The 18,141-nt window shown below is 41.7% G+C and overlaps 1 protein-coding gene across 1 annotated transcript in view; it reads left to right on the top strand.

Annotated features, from left to right (window-relative positions):
* The window catches only part of LOC134359273 (lamina-associated polypeptide 2, isoforms beta/gamma-like), a 57,718-nt gene extending 42,511 nt beyond the window's left edge, over positions 1 to 15,207 (top strand). The window contains exons 4-6 of the mRNA XM_063072238.1: positions 1,796 to 1,875; positions 9,294 to 9,373; positions 14,421 to 15,207. Of these exons, the coding sequence (XP_062928308.1) occupies positions 1,796 to 1,875; positions 9,294 to 9,373; positions 14,421 to 14,703 (443 nt within the window). The 3' untranslated portion in view covers positions 14,704 to 15,207. The remainder of the gene's footprint in view (positions 1 to 1,795; positions 1,876 to 9,293; positions 9,374 to 14,420) is intronic.
* Positions 15,208 to 18,141: the final 2,934 nt, after the last annotated feature.

Genomic DNA, 18,141 nt, shown 5'->3' with positions numbered 1-18,141 from the left:
AGCCAAGCCACCCAGCAACCGCCAATTTAACTCTAGCCTAATCACGGGACAACTTACAATGACCAATTAACCTACTAATCCAGGGTTCCCCAACCTTCCATGCATTGCGGACTGGTTTAATATTGACAATATTCAGGGACCGGGGTGGGGGGGTGGCGGGGGTTGTTCAAGTAGGGTGTTCAACTCACCTCAACATGTCTTTTACAGTTACTTTCCCACTGCCAAATAAGGGACAAAAGTAGCAGTCAAATCCCAGGACACTTTACCCCAGGAAAGACTACCATGACCATGAAGCCTTGCGTGGGCACCTGTGTGCACATGCGTGACGTGCGCATGCGCGTGCACATACATGCGGATTTTTTCCCCACAAATTGGTTTTGGCTTAATCTTCCCGACTATGCTGTACATACATTATTTCTACTTTATGTAGGCTGTGTATTTATCATTTCTGCTTTTACTATATGTTAGTGTTATTTATTTTTGGTATGATTTGTTAGGTTATTTTTTCGGTCTGGGAATGCTCAAAAATTTTTCCCATATAAATTAATGGTAATTGCTTGTTCGCTTCACGCCATTTCAGCACGAAAGGTTTCATAGGAACGCTCTACCTTAGCGGGGAAAATATGGGACAAGGGCGGTCCTGTATGGGACAAACCAATTTAGCCCAATATACGATGCATGTCCCGGCAAATATGGGACAGTTGGCAACCCTATGTTCAAGTTCAACAGTGCGTGACAGAGAATGAGGAAAGGTGCAGCTGACTCATGTCGTTTCCTCACGGCCCAGTAGCAAGTGCTCTGTGGCCCGGTGGTTGGGGACCGCTGTGCTAATCCATATGTCTTTCGACCATGGGAGGAAACCAGAGCACCCAGAGAAAACTCATGAATTCCATGGGGAGGATGTACAAACTCTTTACAGAGGACGCCGGGATTAAATTCTGAATTCTGACGCCCCAAGCAGTAGGAGCATCGTTTTAACCATTACCCAACTATCCTTTCAAACTCCATAGTTCCAGCGCCCAGCGCAACTTTCAGGCAATCCTGTTACATTTTCTGGTTTTTACCATGACATTGATATCAGTTCTATACCTAGTCTTTCGTAGGTGACCATTAGATTATGGAGGAAGGTAATAATATGGGCACCCCTTAGGTATGTGGTTAAAATCTGGTCATGTTTAGGGACAATGTAACCAAGCAACATTTATTAAGTAGGTGAAGAGGTAAAGCCCAGCCATCATTACTTTTTTGGAAGAGGGAAAGAACATAGCTAATTTCAGGAAACTAATGCTTAATAATATTAATAAGTCTTATGATATATCTGCCAATGAGCTGTCATTTATTTTTGCCATCAGGTGTATGTTCCATTTCCCCTCTGTTTAATTCCCTTTGGTTCTGCATTTGTTTTGTTTTCCTCGCTCTCCTTCATATTAATTCCAACTCCTTACCAGTACTAAGGGGTAATTTACAGTAGCCAATTAACTTGGCAACATCTTCTTTAGAGTGTGGGAGAAGGCCCATGCAGTTGCCCAACATTAGAGAGCAAAGTGAATCCAGTCCCTGGAACATGAAAGAAATGGCACTAGCTGATCTCTTATTGTATTGTAATGGGGACATTGAGCTTGTGTAGAAGAATCTTAAAAAGATTGCATTAGTTTTCTCCTCGCGTCTGATAGCAAGGTCAGCATTAGGAATTTGGTGACATCTGTTATATTTGTACACTAAAAATACTCTTGTGACTTGAGAGCAATTCTTAAACTTGATGCTTAATATTCCTTCGTATTTGATGAACATTTAGAGGTCATTGTTGCAAAAGAGCTGTTTCCAACCAAAACCAAGACCCCTGTGACCAGGCAAAGAAAAACAGATAGCAGTCAGGTAAGTGGTTTGGAAGAATTATTTCATAATGTATTTTATCAAAATAAACAAGTGATGCTGGTAAGACTCAGCAGGTGTCAAAAGTGTAGAATGGGGAATAGTTTTCATAGAAACGTAGAAAATAGGTGCAGGAGTAGGCCATTTGGCCCTTCGAGCCTGCACCACCATTCAGTATGATCATGGCTGATCATCCAACTCAGAACCCTGTACCAGCCTTCCCTCAATTCCCCCTGATCCCTTTAGCCACAAGGGCCATATCTAACTCCCTCTTAAATATAGCCAATGAACTGGCCTCAACTGTTTCCTGTGGCAGAGAATTCCACAGATTCACCACTCTCTGTGTGAAGAAGTTTTTCCTAATCTCGGTCCTAAAAGGCTTCCCCTTTATCCTCAAATTGTGACCCCTCGTTCTGGACTTCCCTAACATCGGGAACAATCTTCCTGCATCTAGCCTGTCCAATCCCTTTAGGATTTTATACGTTTCAATAAGATCCCCCCTCAATCTTCTAAATTCCAACGAGTATAAGCCTAGTTCATCCAGTCTTTCATCATATGAAAGTCCTGCCATCCCAGGAATCAATCTGGTGAACCTTCCTTGTACTCCCTCTATGGCAAGGATGTCTTCCCTCAGATTAGGGGACCAAAACTGCACACAATACTCCAGGTGTTGTCTCACCAAGGCCTTGTACAACTGCAGTAGTACCTCCCTGCTCCTGTACTCGAATCCTCTTGCTATAAATGCCAGCATACCATTCGCCTTTTTCACCACCTGCTGTACCTGCATGCCCACTTTCAATGACTGGTGTATAATGACACCCTGGTCTCGTTGCACCTGCCCCCTTCCTAATCGGCCACCATTCAGATAATAATCTGTTTTCCTGTTTTTGCCACCAAAGTGGATAACCTCACATTTATCCACATTAAATTGCATCTGCCATGAATTTGCCCACTCACCTAACCTATCCAAGTCACCCTGCATCCTCTTAGCATCCTCCTCACAGCTAACACTGCCGCCCAGCTTCGTGTCATCCGCAAACTTGGAGATGCTGCATTTAATTCCCTCATCCAAGTCATTAATATATATTGTAAACAACTGGGGTCCCAGCACTGAGCCTTGCGGTACCCCACTAGTCACTGCCTGCCATTCTGAAAAGGTCCCGTTTATTCCCACTCTTTGCTTCCTGTCTGCCAACCAATTCTCTATCCACATCAATACCTTACCCCCAATACCGTGTGCTTTAAGTTTGCACACTAATCTCCTGTTTGGGACCTTGTCAAAAGCCTTTTGAAAATCCAAATATACCACATCCACTGGTTTTCCCCTATCCACTCTACTAGTTACATCCTCAAAAAAATTCTATGAGATTTGTCAGACATGATTTTCCTTTCACAAATCCATGCTGACTTTGTCCGATGATTTCACCGCTTTCCAAATGTGCTGTTATCACATCTTTGATAACTGACTCTAGCAGTTTCCCCACCACCGATGTTAGGCTAACCGATCTATAATTCCCCGATTTCTCTCTCCCTCCTTTTTTTAAAAAGTGGGGTTACATTAGCCACCCTCCAATCCTCAGGAACTAGTCCAGAATCTAAAGAGTTTTGAGAAATTATAACTAATGCATCCACTATTTCTTGGGCTACTTCCTTAAGCACTCTGGGATGCAGATCATCTGGCCTTGGGGATTTATCTGCCTTTAATCCCTTCAATTTACCTAACACCACTTCCCTACTAACATGTATTTCACTCAGTTCCTCCATCTCACTGGACCCTCTGTCCCCTACTATTTCTGGAAGAATATTTATGTCCTCCTTAGTGAAGACAGAACCAAAGTAATTATTCAATTGGTCTGTCATGTCCTTGCTCCCCATAATCAATTCACCTGTTTCTGTCTGTAGGGGACCTATATTTGTCTTAACCAATCTTTTTCTTTTCACATATCTATAAAAGCTTTTACAGTCAGTTTTTATGTTCCCTGCCAGTTTTCTCTCATCTTTTTTTCCCCCTTCCTAATTCAGCCCTTTGTCCTCCTCTGCTGAACTCTGAATTTCTCCCAGTCCTCAGGTGAGCCACTTTTTCTGGCTAATTTGTATGCTTCTTCTTTGGAATTGATACTATTCCTAATTTCCCTCGTCAGCCACAGGTGCACTACCTTCCTTGATTTATTCTTTTGCCAAACTGGGATGAACAATTGTTGTAGTTCATCCATGCGATCTTTAGCTAATTCACGTCTCATACCTTCAAAGTTACCCTTCTTTAAGTTCAGAACCTTTGTTTCTGAATTAACTATGTCACTCTCCATCTTAATGAAGAATTCCACCATATTATGGTCACTCTTACCCAAGGGCCTCTCACGGCAAGGTTGCTAATTAACCCTTCCTCATTGCTCAATACCCAGTCTTAAAATAGCCTGCTCTCTAGTTGGTTCCTCGACATGTTGGTTCAAAAAACCGTCCCGCATACATTCCAAGAAATTCTCTTCAGCACCTTTACCAATTTGGTTCACCCAATCTATATGTTGATTGAAGTCGCCCATTACAACTGCTGTTCCTTTATTGCACACATTTCTAATTTCCTGTTTAATACCATCCCCAACCTCACTACTACTGTTAGGTGGCCTGTACACAACTCCCACCAGCGTTTTCTGCCCCTTAGTGTTATGCAGCTCTACCAGGTTGTCAGTACATCTTGATCATCTTGCTATCACAACCCCAAGTAGAACTTTAAGCGCAGTTGTACCTATTCCTGAGTTCTGGTTCTAAACATCTAAATTAATGTTATAATATCTATTTTGGAATTTAGTGCAGTAAAAAGATTTACTATTACAATAAGTTAAATAAAGTAGATTGTATACAGAGCCAAGAAATTGATGAATTTTGTGTGCAATCTTAAGTTTCACATTTCCTTGTAAACTGTGAATGAAATTATAGTTAACTGTTTTGCATGGATTTGTTTCAAAAAGTGTTCTTTATTTAAATTTGAACTATTTAGTTGAAATTAATGTCATTAAGTTGGAGAGGGTACAGAAAAGATTCACAGGAGTGTTGCCTAGACTGGGGGGGGCTTGCATTTTAAGGAGAGGCTTGATAAGTGGGAACATGAAGTGAAGGAGGCTATGAGATGACCTTGTAAGGATTTATAAAAGTGAGGGGTGTAGTTAGACCAGGTAATCATAGTGTCTCTTTTTCCAGGATAGGGTAGTCTAAAACTAGGTCCCTGGGTTCATGGTGAGAGAGGAAACATTTAAAGGGGACTGGAGGGTCAGTCTTTTCACACGCAGGTGAAATGTATCCACAAGCCTGACCTTCTTTGTAGGCACATTGTCTCTGCCTGCTTCTACCCCACTGAACTCGTGTCCACATACCTTGAGTCCATTCTGCCCCCTTTGGTCAGTCCTTTTCACTTACATCCACAAAACTTCACATGCTCATTTTCTCCTCAAAAACTTTCAATTCTCTGCCCCTAACTGCTTTATTTTCACTATGGACGTCCAGTCCCTTTATTCTTCTGTCCCACTTCATGAAGGCTTTAAAGCACTCTGCTTCTTTCTCAACAAAAGACCCAACCAGTTCCCCTCCACCACCACCACCCTCCTTCTGAGAGAACTGGTCCTCACACAACAATTTCTCCTTCGACTCTTTCAACTTTATCTAGACTCAAATGGTGGCCGAGGGCATCCACATGGGCCGAAGCTATGCCTGTCTTTTCATTGGCTACATAGAACAGTCCATGTTCCAAGCCTTCACTGGTAATGCTCTCCAACTCTTTCTGCACCCCATTGATTTCTGCATTGGTGCTGCTTCATGCACCCTTGCTGAGCTCTTCAATGTTTTTAACTCTGCCTCAAACTTCTCCCTGCCCTTAAATTCACTTGGTCCATTTCTGAAACCACCCCCCTGCTCTGGACACCATCTCTGGAGACAAACTGTCTGCCAAAATCATTCATAAACCCATTATAACCCATAGTTATTTTGATCCTTCCTACCCTGTCTCCTGTTAAAAATATTGTACCCTTTCCTCAATTCCTTCATCTCTGCAGCATCTGTTTCCAGGATGAGGCTTTCCTTTCCAGAACATCTGAGATGTCGTCGTCGTCCTTCAAAGAAAGGGCTTTCCCTTCCTCTCCCATTGATGCTGCCCTCGCCTGCATCTCCTCCATTTCCCCGACATCCATACTTGCCCCAGCTTCCCACCACCTTCACAGGGATAGAGTTCCTCATGTCCACGATACATAGGAGTAGAAATAGGATATTCAGCCCATTGAGTTCACTCCGCCATTTCATCATGGCTGATCCCAGATCCCATTCAGCCCCATATACCTGCCCTCTCACCATTTCCCTTGATGGAATCTATCAACTTCTGCTTTAAATATACTCACGGACTTGGCCTCCACCACAGATTCACCACTCTTTGGCTAAAAAAAAAAATACCTCCTTCCTTCTGTTCTAAAAGGTCGCCCCTCAACTTTGAGGCTGTGTTCACTAGTTCTGGATACCCCCACCAGATGAAACAGCCTCTCCACATCCACTTTATCTAGTCCTTTCAACATTTGGTAGATTTCAATGAGATCCCCTTGCATTCTTCTAAATTCCAGTGAGTACAGGCCCAAAGCTGCCAAACATAACTTTAATTTTTTTCCATCCATAACGTTGCCACACCCAAATAATTCTGATTTTATTTCAGATTTTCAGAATTTGCAGTTTCTTTCTTTCTTGTTTTCAGTGTTACTCATGAAAACATTTTATACTTTAATCTTTTTTTTTCATATTTCGTAATGAAGTGGAAGATTGGAAACTGACCTAACAGTGGTTAGGCTACATTTAGGGTATTGTGTACAGTAGCCATGCTATAGGATGAATAGCACTGGGAGGAGATTCACCAGGATGTTGCCAGAGTTGCAAGACTTTTATTGAGGAGAGAGATAGGATAGGCTGCTCGCGTTTTCCCTGAAATAAGAAGATGAGGGAGGTATATATGATTGAGAGGTATCAGTAGGGTAGGTGGTTAAAATTTTTCTCCCCATGGTATGAGTATCAAAAAGCAAGAGGCCATGAGATGAATCTGTGAGAAAGGAGGATTAAGGGCAAGTTTTTTTTAAACCCCCCACACGGTGGTCAGTATCTGGAATGTACTGCCAGAGGAGCTGGTGGAATAGACAATAGGTGCAGGAGTGGGCCATTCGGCCCTTTGAGCCAGCACCGCCATTCACTTTGATCATGGCTGATCTTGCACAATCAATATCCTGTTCCTGCCTTCTCTCCATATCTCTTGACTCTGCTATCTTTAAGAGCTCTATCTAACTCTTTCTTGAAAGAATCCAGAGAATTGGCCTCCACTGCCGCCTTAGGCAGAGCATTCCACAGATCCACAACCCTCTGTGTGAGAAAGTTTTTCCTCAACTCCGTTCTAAATGGTCTACCCCTTAAACTGTGGCCTCTGGTTCTGGACTCCACCAACATTGGGAACATGTTTTCTGCCTCTAGCATGTCCAATCCCTTAATAATCTTATATGTTTCAATCAGATCCCCTCTCATCCTTCTAAATTCCAGTGTATACAAGCCCAGTCGCTCCAATCTTTCAACATATGACATTCCCGCCATCCCTGGAATTAACCCAGTGAACCTACGCTGAACTCCCTCCATAGCAAGAATGTCCTTCCTCAAATTTGGAGACCAAAACTGCACACAATACTACAGGTGGGGTCTCACCAGGGCCTTATACAACTGCAGAAGGAACTCTTTGCTCCTATACTCAACTCTCCTTGTTATGAAGGCCAACATCCATTAGCTTTCTTCACTGCCTGCTGTACCTGTATGCTTACTTTAAGAGACTGATGAACAAGGACACACAGATCTCGTTGTACTTCCCCTTTTCCTAATTTGACACCATTCAGATAGTAATCTGGCTTCCTGTTCTTGCCACCAGTGGATAACCTCACATTTATCCACATTAAACTGCATCTGCCTACTCACACAACCTGTCCAAGTCACCCTGTATTCTCATAACATCCTCCTCACATTTCACACTGTCACCCAGCTTTGTGTCATCTGCAAATTTGCTAATGTTACTTTTAATCCCTTCATCTGAATCATTAATATATAGTCAATAGCTGCAGTCCCAGCACCAAGCCGTGTGGTACCCCACTAGTCACTGCCTGCCTTTCTGAAAAGGACCCGTTAATCCCTACTCTGTTTCCTGTCTGCCAACCAATTTTCTATCCATGTCAGTACCCTACCTCCAATACCATGTGCTCTAATTTTGCCCACTAACCTCCTATGTGGGACCTTATCAAAGGCTTTCTGAAAGTCCAGGTACACTACATCCACTGGCTTTCCCATGTCCATTTTCATGGTTACATCCTCAAAAAAATTCCAGAAGATTAGTCAAGCATGATTTCCCCTTCGTAAATCCATGCTGACTCGGACCAATCCTGCTACTGCTATCCAAATATGCCGCTATTTCATCTTTTATAATTGACTCCAGCATCTTCCCCACCACTGATGTCAGACTAACTGGTCCATAATTGCCTGTTTTCTCTCTCCCTCCTTTCTTCAAAAGTGGGATAACATTAGCTACCCTCCAATCCACAGGAACTGATCCTGAATCTATAGAACATTGGAAAATGATTACCAATGCGTCCACGATTTCTAGAGCCACCTCCTTAAGTACCCTGGGATGCAGACCATCAGGCCCTGGGGATTTATCACCCTTCAGTCCCAGAATCAGATACAGTTACTCAGTTTAAAAGGCATTGAAGACAGACACAGATGGATATGACCCTAACGTGCATATATGGGATTAGTGTAAATGAGCTAAGTATGGACATATTAGGCTGAAAGGCCTATTACTTTGCTGTGCAACTGAGTCCAATTGTCTGATAGTTGTCCAAGCCAATCCATTCTCTCAATTATTTCCATTCATTATCACGTCTATCAACTCCCCCAGATCTTCATCCATCCAGTTACCAACAATGTTTGCGTCTTTCAGACATCCAGATAATACCTTTATGCAGCTTTTGAAAATGCATATTTTGCTGAAGTTTTAATTTGTCTTCCAGTTGCAAGTGTTGTGACTATAACACTGGACCAGTAGTGCATTGCCTTGTTATAGTTAGTGGTTTGATTATTTTTCTCCTTGTACCAAGATATTTGAGTTGAGAAGTATCTAATTTTTTCAAGTCTAGAAAAATGTTTTGTGGTGGGACATACAGAGCAGTGAGCTACTGGACTAGTTTATTTTACACAGCAGTAGTCATGCCAAATGCAAAAGCAGAAACCAGGATGTGGCCAATTCTTGTATTGTGGTACAGTCTCCTTAATTACATGCTTCTCTGAATGTATGGATTTGTTTTGTCTTGCGTCACATGTTGGAACCCATCTTTGGGCAGATATTTTATTGACAAATTCTCATTTTGTAGGCGGAACAAAAAGAAGTAGTGAAGGACAATTTGCCGGAGGAAATGCTCCCCAATGAGGCACCAACACTCACAGGGATAAGGTAGACTGGGTTCCGTGTTCATTTTATCTTTTCCATAACAAGTTGGTTGTAGAGGTGCCTGCTCATTTCTGCCAAAAATGATTCAACTGCTGCCTAAAGTGATTAATTTTAGTGAATTATTCTTATCCAAGTATTGTATTAAAATTTTGAATGTACTGTAAATTAGTGCAATAATTTTCCTGCTTCATTTGTATCGGCGGGAGGAGAGAGAGCAGCGCACCGCACGTGCGCAGCCGTCCAGTGAAAAATGATATCGTATCCATTAAATAGGGGCCATGGACAATTATGATTTGATGGAGACAGATGTGAAAACACAGAGGAACATCTGGAGAAATTTCTGAAACGCCAGTTTGCTGCTGTTGTTGCGCGGTCGGGAATCTTCTGGAGGGAAGGCCTCAAAATCCCCGGCTTTGCCTGCTGTTGGCGACCGAGATTGAGGTCGAATCATTCGGACAGAGATGGCACTTGGTACTCAGTGTCGGAGAGCTGATCGGAGGCTCGAAGTTTTTGGATGACTCAGATTCGGACTGTGGTCGGGCATGGCAGGGAGAGTTTTCCTTCTTTCTCCCGTCTGCGTGAGATGGGACATTTGAGAGACTTTGAACTTTTTACTGTGCTCATGGACTTCTTCATCAAATTATGGTATTGTTGCACTGTTGATGCAACAATGATGTGGTTTAGTTAGTTTTTTCAGTCTTGGTCTGTCCTGTGTTTTGTGATATCACACTGGAGGAAATACTGTATCATTTCTTAATGCATACATTACTAAATGACAATAAAAGAGGACTGTGTGTCTTCATAATCTAATCTAAATGATATGCAGATAGTCAGTGGGAACAGAAGTACATTGCAGTGCAAAGTTGACATCATTGGGCTGTACGTCTGTTGTGTCGGTTGTGCAGGTTGGGTCCACAGCTGAATGGCTGAAGAGCAGTAGCTGTGTTGAACCTGATGGTTTGGGACTTCAGGCTTCTGTACCTACCCAATGATAATTGAGATGATGGCATGGCCTGGGTGGTGGTGAATGTTGCCTTCTTGAGACAGTGTCTCCTGGCAGAATCTGATGGTGGGGAGGGATGTTACTGGGCTGAGTCCACTCCTCTCTGCAGTTCTGTGCATTTGAATTGTGGTACCAGACCAACATGCAACCAGTCAGGTTATGTCGCTATGATTATTTGCATGTAGCACATGCTGTCAGCTGGTTTGCCTTGAACTTATTTCTTGTGCGATACCGTCACGAAGGCGACTCGTGTGAGCAGCTCAGATGGCAATCATCAAATATTCCGGTTTTAGACTGCTAGAGCTGAAAACCACAGCTAACTCTATGGACTACTAGTAACATCATTTTAAGGCAATTGAAAAATTTATCACTCCTGAAAGTCGATGAAACTCATACGGATTGGTGGCGCAGTTCCCCTTTAAGTGGAAGAGAGGATGCTATGCTGGTTGAAAAGTTTAAGGAAGTGTGGCTCTCGGCTCCCAATACAAACTACCCTGTTGGCAAATGTACAGTCTCTGATAAATAAAATTTAAGATCTCGGAGCAAGATTACTGTACCAGAGGTACGTTAGAAGCTGTTGCATTTTTTGTTTTATGGAGTCTGGAATATCCCTTGACATTCAGTTATGCAAAGAGTAAAAGGGAGGTGAGAGTGGGTATTAGACCACTGGAAAATGATGCTGGTGAAGTAGTAATGAGGGACAAAGAAATAACAGATGAACATAATGAGTGCTCTTCACTGTGGAAGACATTAGCAGTATGCCAGAGGTCCATGAGTGAGAGGGAGTAGGAGTGAGTGCCATTACTACTACAAAGGAAAAAGTACTAGGCAAACTCAAAGGTCTTAGTTGGATAAGTCACCTGGACCATTTCCCAGAGTCCTGAGAGAGGTTGCTGAAGAGATTCTGACGTGGTCTCGGAGGACTGGAAGATTGCAAATGTCTGCACAGGACCGAAAGAAGCTACAGAAAGTTGTAAAGTTAGTCAGCTCTATCTTAGGTACTAACCGCCGTAGTGCCCAAGACATCTTCAAGGAGCGAGGCCTCAGAAAGGCGCCATCTATTATTAAGAACCCCCATCTCCCAGGGCATACCCTCTTGTCATTGACCTGAAGTCACACTCAGCGATTCAGGAACAGCTTCTTCCCCTCTGCCAAATGATTCCTAAATAAACATTGAACCCATGAACATTCCCTCACTTTTTAAAAAAATATATATATTATTTCTGTTTTTGCAGTGTTTTTAATCTATTCAATATATATGTATTACTGTAATTGATTTACTTTTTTCTATATTATTATAAATTGAGTTGAACTGCTGCTAAATTAACAAATTTCAGGACACATGATTCTGATTCTGATACTTCCTCAGGAGACTAAAGAAATTCAGCATGTCCCCGGCAACTGTTACCAATTTTATCAATGAGCCATAGAAAGAATTCTGTCTGGATGCGTAGTAGTTTGATATTGCAACTGCTTTGCATGTGACCGCAGTAAACTGCAGAGTAATGGACTCAACTCAGCAGATCACAAAAACCAGCCCCCCTCTATGGACTCTGTCTGTACTTCTCACTGCCTCAGTAAAGCAGCCAACATAATCAAAGACCGCACCTATCTGGATTTTCTCTCTTCTCCCCGCTCCCATTAAGCAGAAGATACACAAGCCTGAAAGCATGTACTGACAGGCTCAAGGACCGCTTCTATCCCACTGTTGTCAGACTCCTGAACAGAATTCTTGTATAAGAAGATAGATGCTTGACCTCATAATTTACCTCATTATGATCTTGCACTTCATTATTTACCCACTTTGCACTTTCTCGGTGGCTTTTACACTCTATTCTGCACTGTTATTATTTTAACTTATTCTAGCTCAGATACATGCATTGTGTAATGATTTGATCTGTATGAACAGTATGCAAGACAAGCTTTTTAACTGTATCTTGGTACTGGTGACAATAATAAAGCAATATTTTTTAAATGCTAGATACATAAATAGCAACAAAGAATCATTGGGGAAGACTACTAGTCTCATTCGGTCTGCCCTGACCCCGGTCACTCCCATTTCCTCCAAGTGCTGGCACTGTTTTAGCTTCAAACAATTTATCTAGTCTCCTTTTCAAAGCCATAATTGAATCTGCATCCATCTCTCAGCAAGTACATTCCACGCTATAATTTATTTATTTAGAGATGTACAGCGCAGAACAGGCCCTCTGGCCCAACAAGCTGCACTGCCCAACAGCCCATCTATTTAAATCTAGCCTAATCACAGGACAATTTATAATCAATTAGCCTACTAACAGTACATCTTTGGACTGTGGGAGGAGACCCACACGTTCATGAGGAGGACGTATAAACTGCTTACAGATGGCACTGGAATTGAACTCTCACACCACGAGCTGTAATAGTGTCACGCTAACCACTACACTACCGTGGCGTTTAAAGCATTTTTCTTTTATCGTCACTTTAAGCCTTTGATTGTTGACACCACTGCTAAAGTTCACCTTACTATCATCATTGTTATGTGCTTAGTCGTATGATGTGGCTGATCGTGGTCTTGACCATGATCATTTTTTGGCAAGTTTTTCTACAGCAGTGGTTTGCCATTACCTTCTGGGCAGTGTCTTTATAAGATGGATAACCCCAACCATTATCAATAGTCTTCAGACATTGCTTGGCATCAGTGGTCACATAACCAGGACTTATGATACGCACCAGCTGCTCGTGCAACCATCCACCACCTGCTCCCATGGCTTCACGTTACCCTAATCAGGGGGCTAAGCAGGTGCTACCCCTTGCCCAAGGGTGACCTGCGGATTGCAGAGGGAAGGAGTGCCTTCCATCTCGATCCTGTCACCTTCACCTTACTGTAGTCTTATCTAAAATCTGTTAGATTTCCACTTCAGGATTTCAGCTCCAAGGAGATTGTGGACACATGGTAATACAATCATATTACAGTCTTCCTTTCAAAATTCATTACCATCCTCAATACTGTTTACCATGGTTCCAAGAAGTTTGTCTTTTCAAGCCTTGGGGACTTTCCCCTGCTCACCAATGTATAGTTAACTCATAAAGACGGCAGTGCATCTTCTCAGTTAGCCATAAAGGTTACAATATGTCTTAACTCTGAGTTCCAAACCAACACTAAACTGACAGAATTATCCATGAAAACACTGTTCTCTGCTTTCTGTACTTAAGCCATGTTTTAGCTGCCACTTTATTCCTTGTGCATCAATTTGCTAACCACCCTTTTGTATTGAACTTTATCATTTGTAAACCACAGGGAACACAATCCATTGTGTTCATTTCATCAATCAGTAGTTCACCAAAACCTCTATTAGATTAATCAAATAAGATTTTCCTTTAACAAATTAGTATAGGGTTTTGTTTGTAATCAGACTTCTCCAAGGGACTAATCAACTCTTCCTTTGAATCTAGTTTCTAAAAGCTGAACCAGCACTTTGAATTATTGTAGTCCTTGTAATAAATATGCTCAGACGGTAAGATTGCCACTTCATGCATATCACTCCTTTTCAATCTCCCCTGGCTATAGTTCTTTGGATGACTGTTGTCTTCCAGTGTTAACTGTGACTCCATTAATCTACAGGACTGTGCTGTGCACCTTGGTCCAGAGGAATGTTGTTTTGTTTGGCGGTATACATGTATATGGTTGAATGACAATAAACTGACCTTGAACTTGATGTCTGGTGCTGACCAGGCACCTTTTATTTTTGCTGTAATCATTTGGGAGAAGAACAATTCTGCCCTTGCTCATCATTCATGCTTGTACATTTCCAGTGGGAGTAAGTGAATCAAGATCGTAGATTGGACTATTGGTTGCTCATCCTCAGGAGTGTTCTGGCCATTTGACAAAATGCCAAACTCTCCTAGTAACAGGCTTGCTTCTTTGGAAATGCTTGAGCCATCCTGCAACCATAAGGGATTTTTTCATCCCCTCAGTAGCTTATGTGAAACAGTGCATACTTAAGTTTTTAGATATTAGTAAGTTTAAAATGTGTTTCATTCATTTCATTTTTCGTAATTTTCTTACAGTGCCACTTGCCGTAAACCAATCAGGGGGGCTGCTGGGAGGCCAATTGAGTTCACGTACAAGGACGCACTTCCGAGAAGGCCTGTACCCCAGCTGCAGCCACTGGCACAGGTCAAACCAGAGAAGAGCAAAAGCCGACGCTCCATGCCCATCTGGATACAGATTGTGGTGCTCCTCATCGTGGCACTCTTCCTATTTTTGGTTTATCAGGCCATGGAAACAAACAAAGGGAATCCATTCCCTATGGTTCCAGAGGTCCCTAGACAAGTGGCTGATAGTCAGTGAGCTGGGTGATGCAATATACATAACCATGGGCATGTCCTCATCCAGGTCTGAATGAACAGTTTTGTTTTTGTTTCAAAGTGGACAGGCTGGGGACAGGGTTAAGAGAGATAGCTGAAGGAAATCGATTATGAGGTAATGTTCCTTAATGTTGCAAAAAAAGGAAATTGGGCAGCTGAACTGAAATGGACATTTTCATGCCTTTGCACTTCAGGATCACTTGATTCGAATTTTAAGCCTCGGGTTTCTTGGTAAATTATTTTTCTAAATTTGAACTTTTTTTTTAAGAAACAAGATGATCACGGTACAATTGGCACATTCAGGGTAACAAATGTACACTGATACATGTTTGCTTTGCATGTTTGTAGAATTTTTAAGTAGTTTTCAATAAAGATTGTATATGAAGTCAGTAATTTGCAACACACAAAATGCTGGAGGAACTCAGCAGGCTATGCAGCATCAGTGGAAAGGAGCAATCTGTCGACATTTTGGGTTGAGACCCTTCATCAGGACTGGAAAGAAAAATCAGAATTCAGAGTTAGTCCTCCTTACTCTGACTTCTGATCTTTCTTTCCAGTCCTGATGAAGGGTCTCGGCCCAAAACATTGACCGATTACTCTTTTCCATAGATGCTGCCTGGCCTGCTGAGTTCCTCCAGCATTTGTGTGTGTTGTTTTGGATTTCCAGCATCTGCAGATTTTCTTGTGATTATGAATCTTTTGTACTTTTTTAAGATACTTTTAGGGCATTCTTTAGGCATGATTAATTTTCTAAAAGTAACATAAGTAGACTTTGAATAGTGTTGATAAAGTATTTCAGAATTAAAACAGTAGGAAGCACAACTGTAGCATAAATTTGAAAGACAGAATTTGGATAGACTGCAAGTTGTGTCGTGAGCCTTTGCATATAAGCTGAGACATTAGATATTTTTCTTACTACCTTCACTGATGTTTTCCTTGTTACTAAGCAATACATATTTACAGGTGAAAATATAGACATGAATTTTAATTTTGAAGTGTCTTTTTAGAAGATGTGTGTTAGCATTGCTGTCTGTTTGTATTGAAGTAAAATGACTTGAATATTGATAATAATAGTATTGTTAAATGTCTTCGTAACATATTTCTTTCCTATGAACTAGTGACCAACAGGCACTGCCACAGTAGTATTCCAGCATACTTGGGGATTCTCCCGATCAATTGCTGTAACTCTGAACCTGTTTATGTCTCTACTCCTGGCTGTCTATTTAGGCTAACTTGGAAGATTGGGAGAAACCCCACAAATTTTGGTTGACTGCTTTGACCAGCATGCGTTGGCTTAGCCAACTATTTTGTAGAACCCAGTGTGTTTTAACTTCAGTCTATCTGTGAAATATTTGAAACCCCATAATGTTACATTGGAGCTTCTTACTGCATTAGGTTTGGTCAGTTTTGTACAGATAGAATTGTCATTAAATGTCATTGCATTATAATGTGATCTAGCAGAATAAAAGTGTCAATGTAAGTATTTGTCATCATTCCTAAACTGCAATCTGTTTATTCCAGAAGTGAGTTATATAAAGTAGGCTAGTTTCCTCAGTGAGCACCTCTGCTCTTTTTTTAAAAAAAAAGACCCTGAATAAAAGCAGGAAGTTTCAGTAACTAAAGATGGAGAGCAACTTCTGCAAAATCAGCTGTAAATACATTACTGTTGGTAGAAGTGCTGCTGCAGTAAAGGAATGTAGTAAATCCTCCTCAATTCTGCATCCTCTTCACGTCAATGGATTGAACCATGCCTTTGTTTTACAGTTATCAACAAGGCTGTGATGGTAAACTAACGAGCTTCCGATCTCTCAGATTTCTATGCAATTAATCAAACAACAATGAATGGTTAGTGATGGAGGTCTGAGTCAAGATTTTTGGAAGAGATTTGCATGACAGTTCTCATGCATTTGATGATTGAAGTCAATGGGGGGGGGGGAGAGAGACTCCATCTGAAGTCTTACCCAATACATTGATGTACTTGTTTTTTAATCTCATTATTTACAATTAAACAGAAGTTTGGCTGCATAAGATCCCTATCAGTAACTAGAATGAATCAAGCAGTGGATTCTTCATTTGGTCCAGCAGCATAATAAAAAATTTCTTTTAAATTCAAGTTTAATTATAATTCAACAATACATGAATACAGCCAAATGAAAGTGTTCCTCGGGGGCAAAGGTCAAAACACACTACCAACAGCACAAGGCACATGTACCATATACAAGATAGCTGTAAAGCATACAGTTGCACTAAAAAAAGAAAGTGATATGCCCTGTAAATTGATGGGCATGGGTGTCATCAGCAAGAACAAGCAGTTCTCAAGAGTCCATGGATGAACATACACAAGTAGGCACGCAATCCAGCATGTTATTTTACCAATCAACACTGGAAGGCAGCCCCAATAGGAGGAGCCAGACCCTAACCTAGTATGGACACCAGACTACACTGCCTCTGACATCACATCTCCTGGACTGTTGCAACAGGCAAGTTCACAACCTGAGGCCTAGTTCTTGCTACAACCAAGGCCACGCAGCTTCCCCCACTGTCTGTCTCTCCAAAAATCAAGGAAAGTTGGCTTGCAGCATTTTATATTATCAGCCTCTAACAGGGTCTTGCAATCACAAGAGAAACATTCAAGACAATTACTCGCAATTAGGTTGCACACTGCCTGTGCGCAGTCTCTGATGCCTTCCTGTAGCATGCAGTAACACAGACTATGCCAAGTCCAGCTTGTCTGCTAATGAGTGGCTTGCTGATGGGGTAGATCTGCAGTACATGAAGTTCTTAATGTCCAGCAATTTTAAATATAAAAAAAATTTGTAAAAAAGACAAAAATTTTTGGCCCCTGAGGGGCTGCTGTGTCCAAATGCACCGCAATCTTACTGGAAGTCCATAGCCGTGGTGTCCGTCTCTTCTCCCCCCCCCCCCCCCGCCTACAATGTTTCATCTAATTTACTGGAGCTAAATTATTCCTCGATTGGTGTGTTCCTATAGTTCTGTATCCCTGCACCTTTAAATTCTACTTCCTCCACAACTGGCAGTCATGCCTTTAGTATTCTCTAATGTTTAACATCCTTGAAACTTGGCTCTTGGGGTCCTTGATATTTTTGCTACTTCTATCACAATTTGGTAAGACTCTATGTAGTAAATTATAGTCTGTGTATTTGCTATTTTTCTGAACTTTAGTGTGACTGATATCTGGGCTCTCCACGGTACATTTTCCCTTGAATTGGCTTTATTCAGTTTGCTATTTTGCACCTGAAGCTTTTCCCTTTTACAGCTTATTTTTTGAGGCTCCTACCGGCCATCCTACATTGCAGCCACCTACTTATTATTGAAATGAAACCCTTGCTCCTCTCTCAAATCTTTGGCTCACAGTTCCACTTCTGTTTCTTTTCATTAACTAAGTCCTTCTGCAACCTCT

Source organism: Mobula hypostoma, chromosome 20 (genome assembly GCF_963921235.1).
Source record: "Mobula hypostoma chromosome 20, sMobHyp1.1, whole genome shotgun sequence".
NCBI classification, from domain to species: domain Eukaryota; kingdom Metazoa; phylum Chordata; class Chondrichthyes; order Myliobatiformes; family Myliobatidae; genus Mobula; species Mobula hypostoma.
The sequence above is the reverse complement of the archived record's forward strand: the minus strand, read 5'-3'. Positions and strand labels throughout refer to the sequence as shown.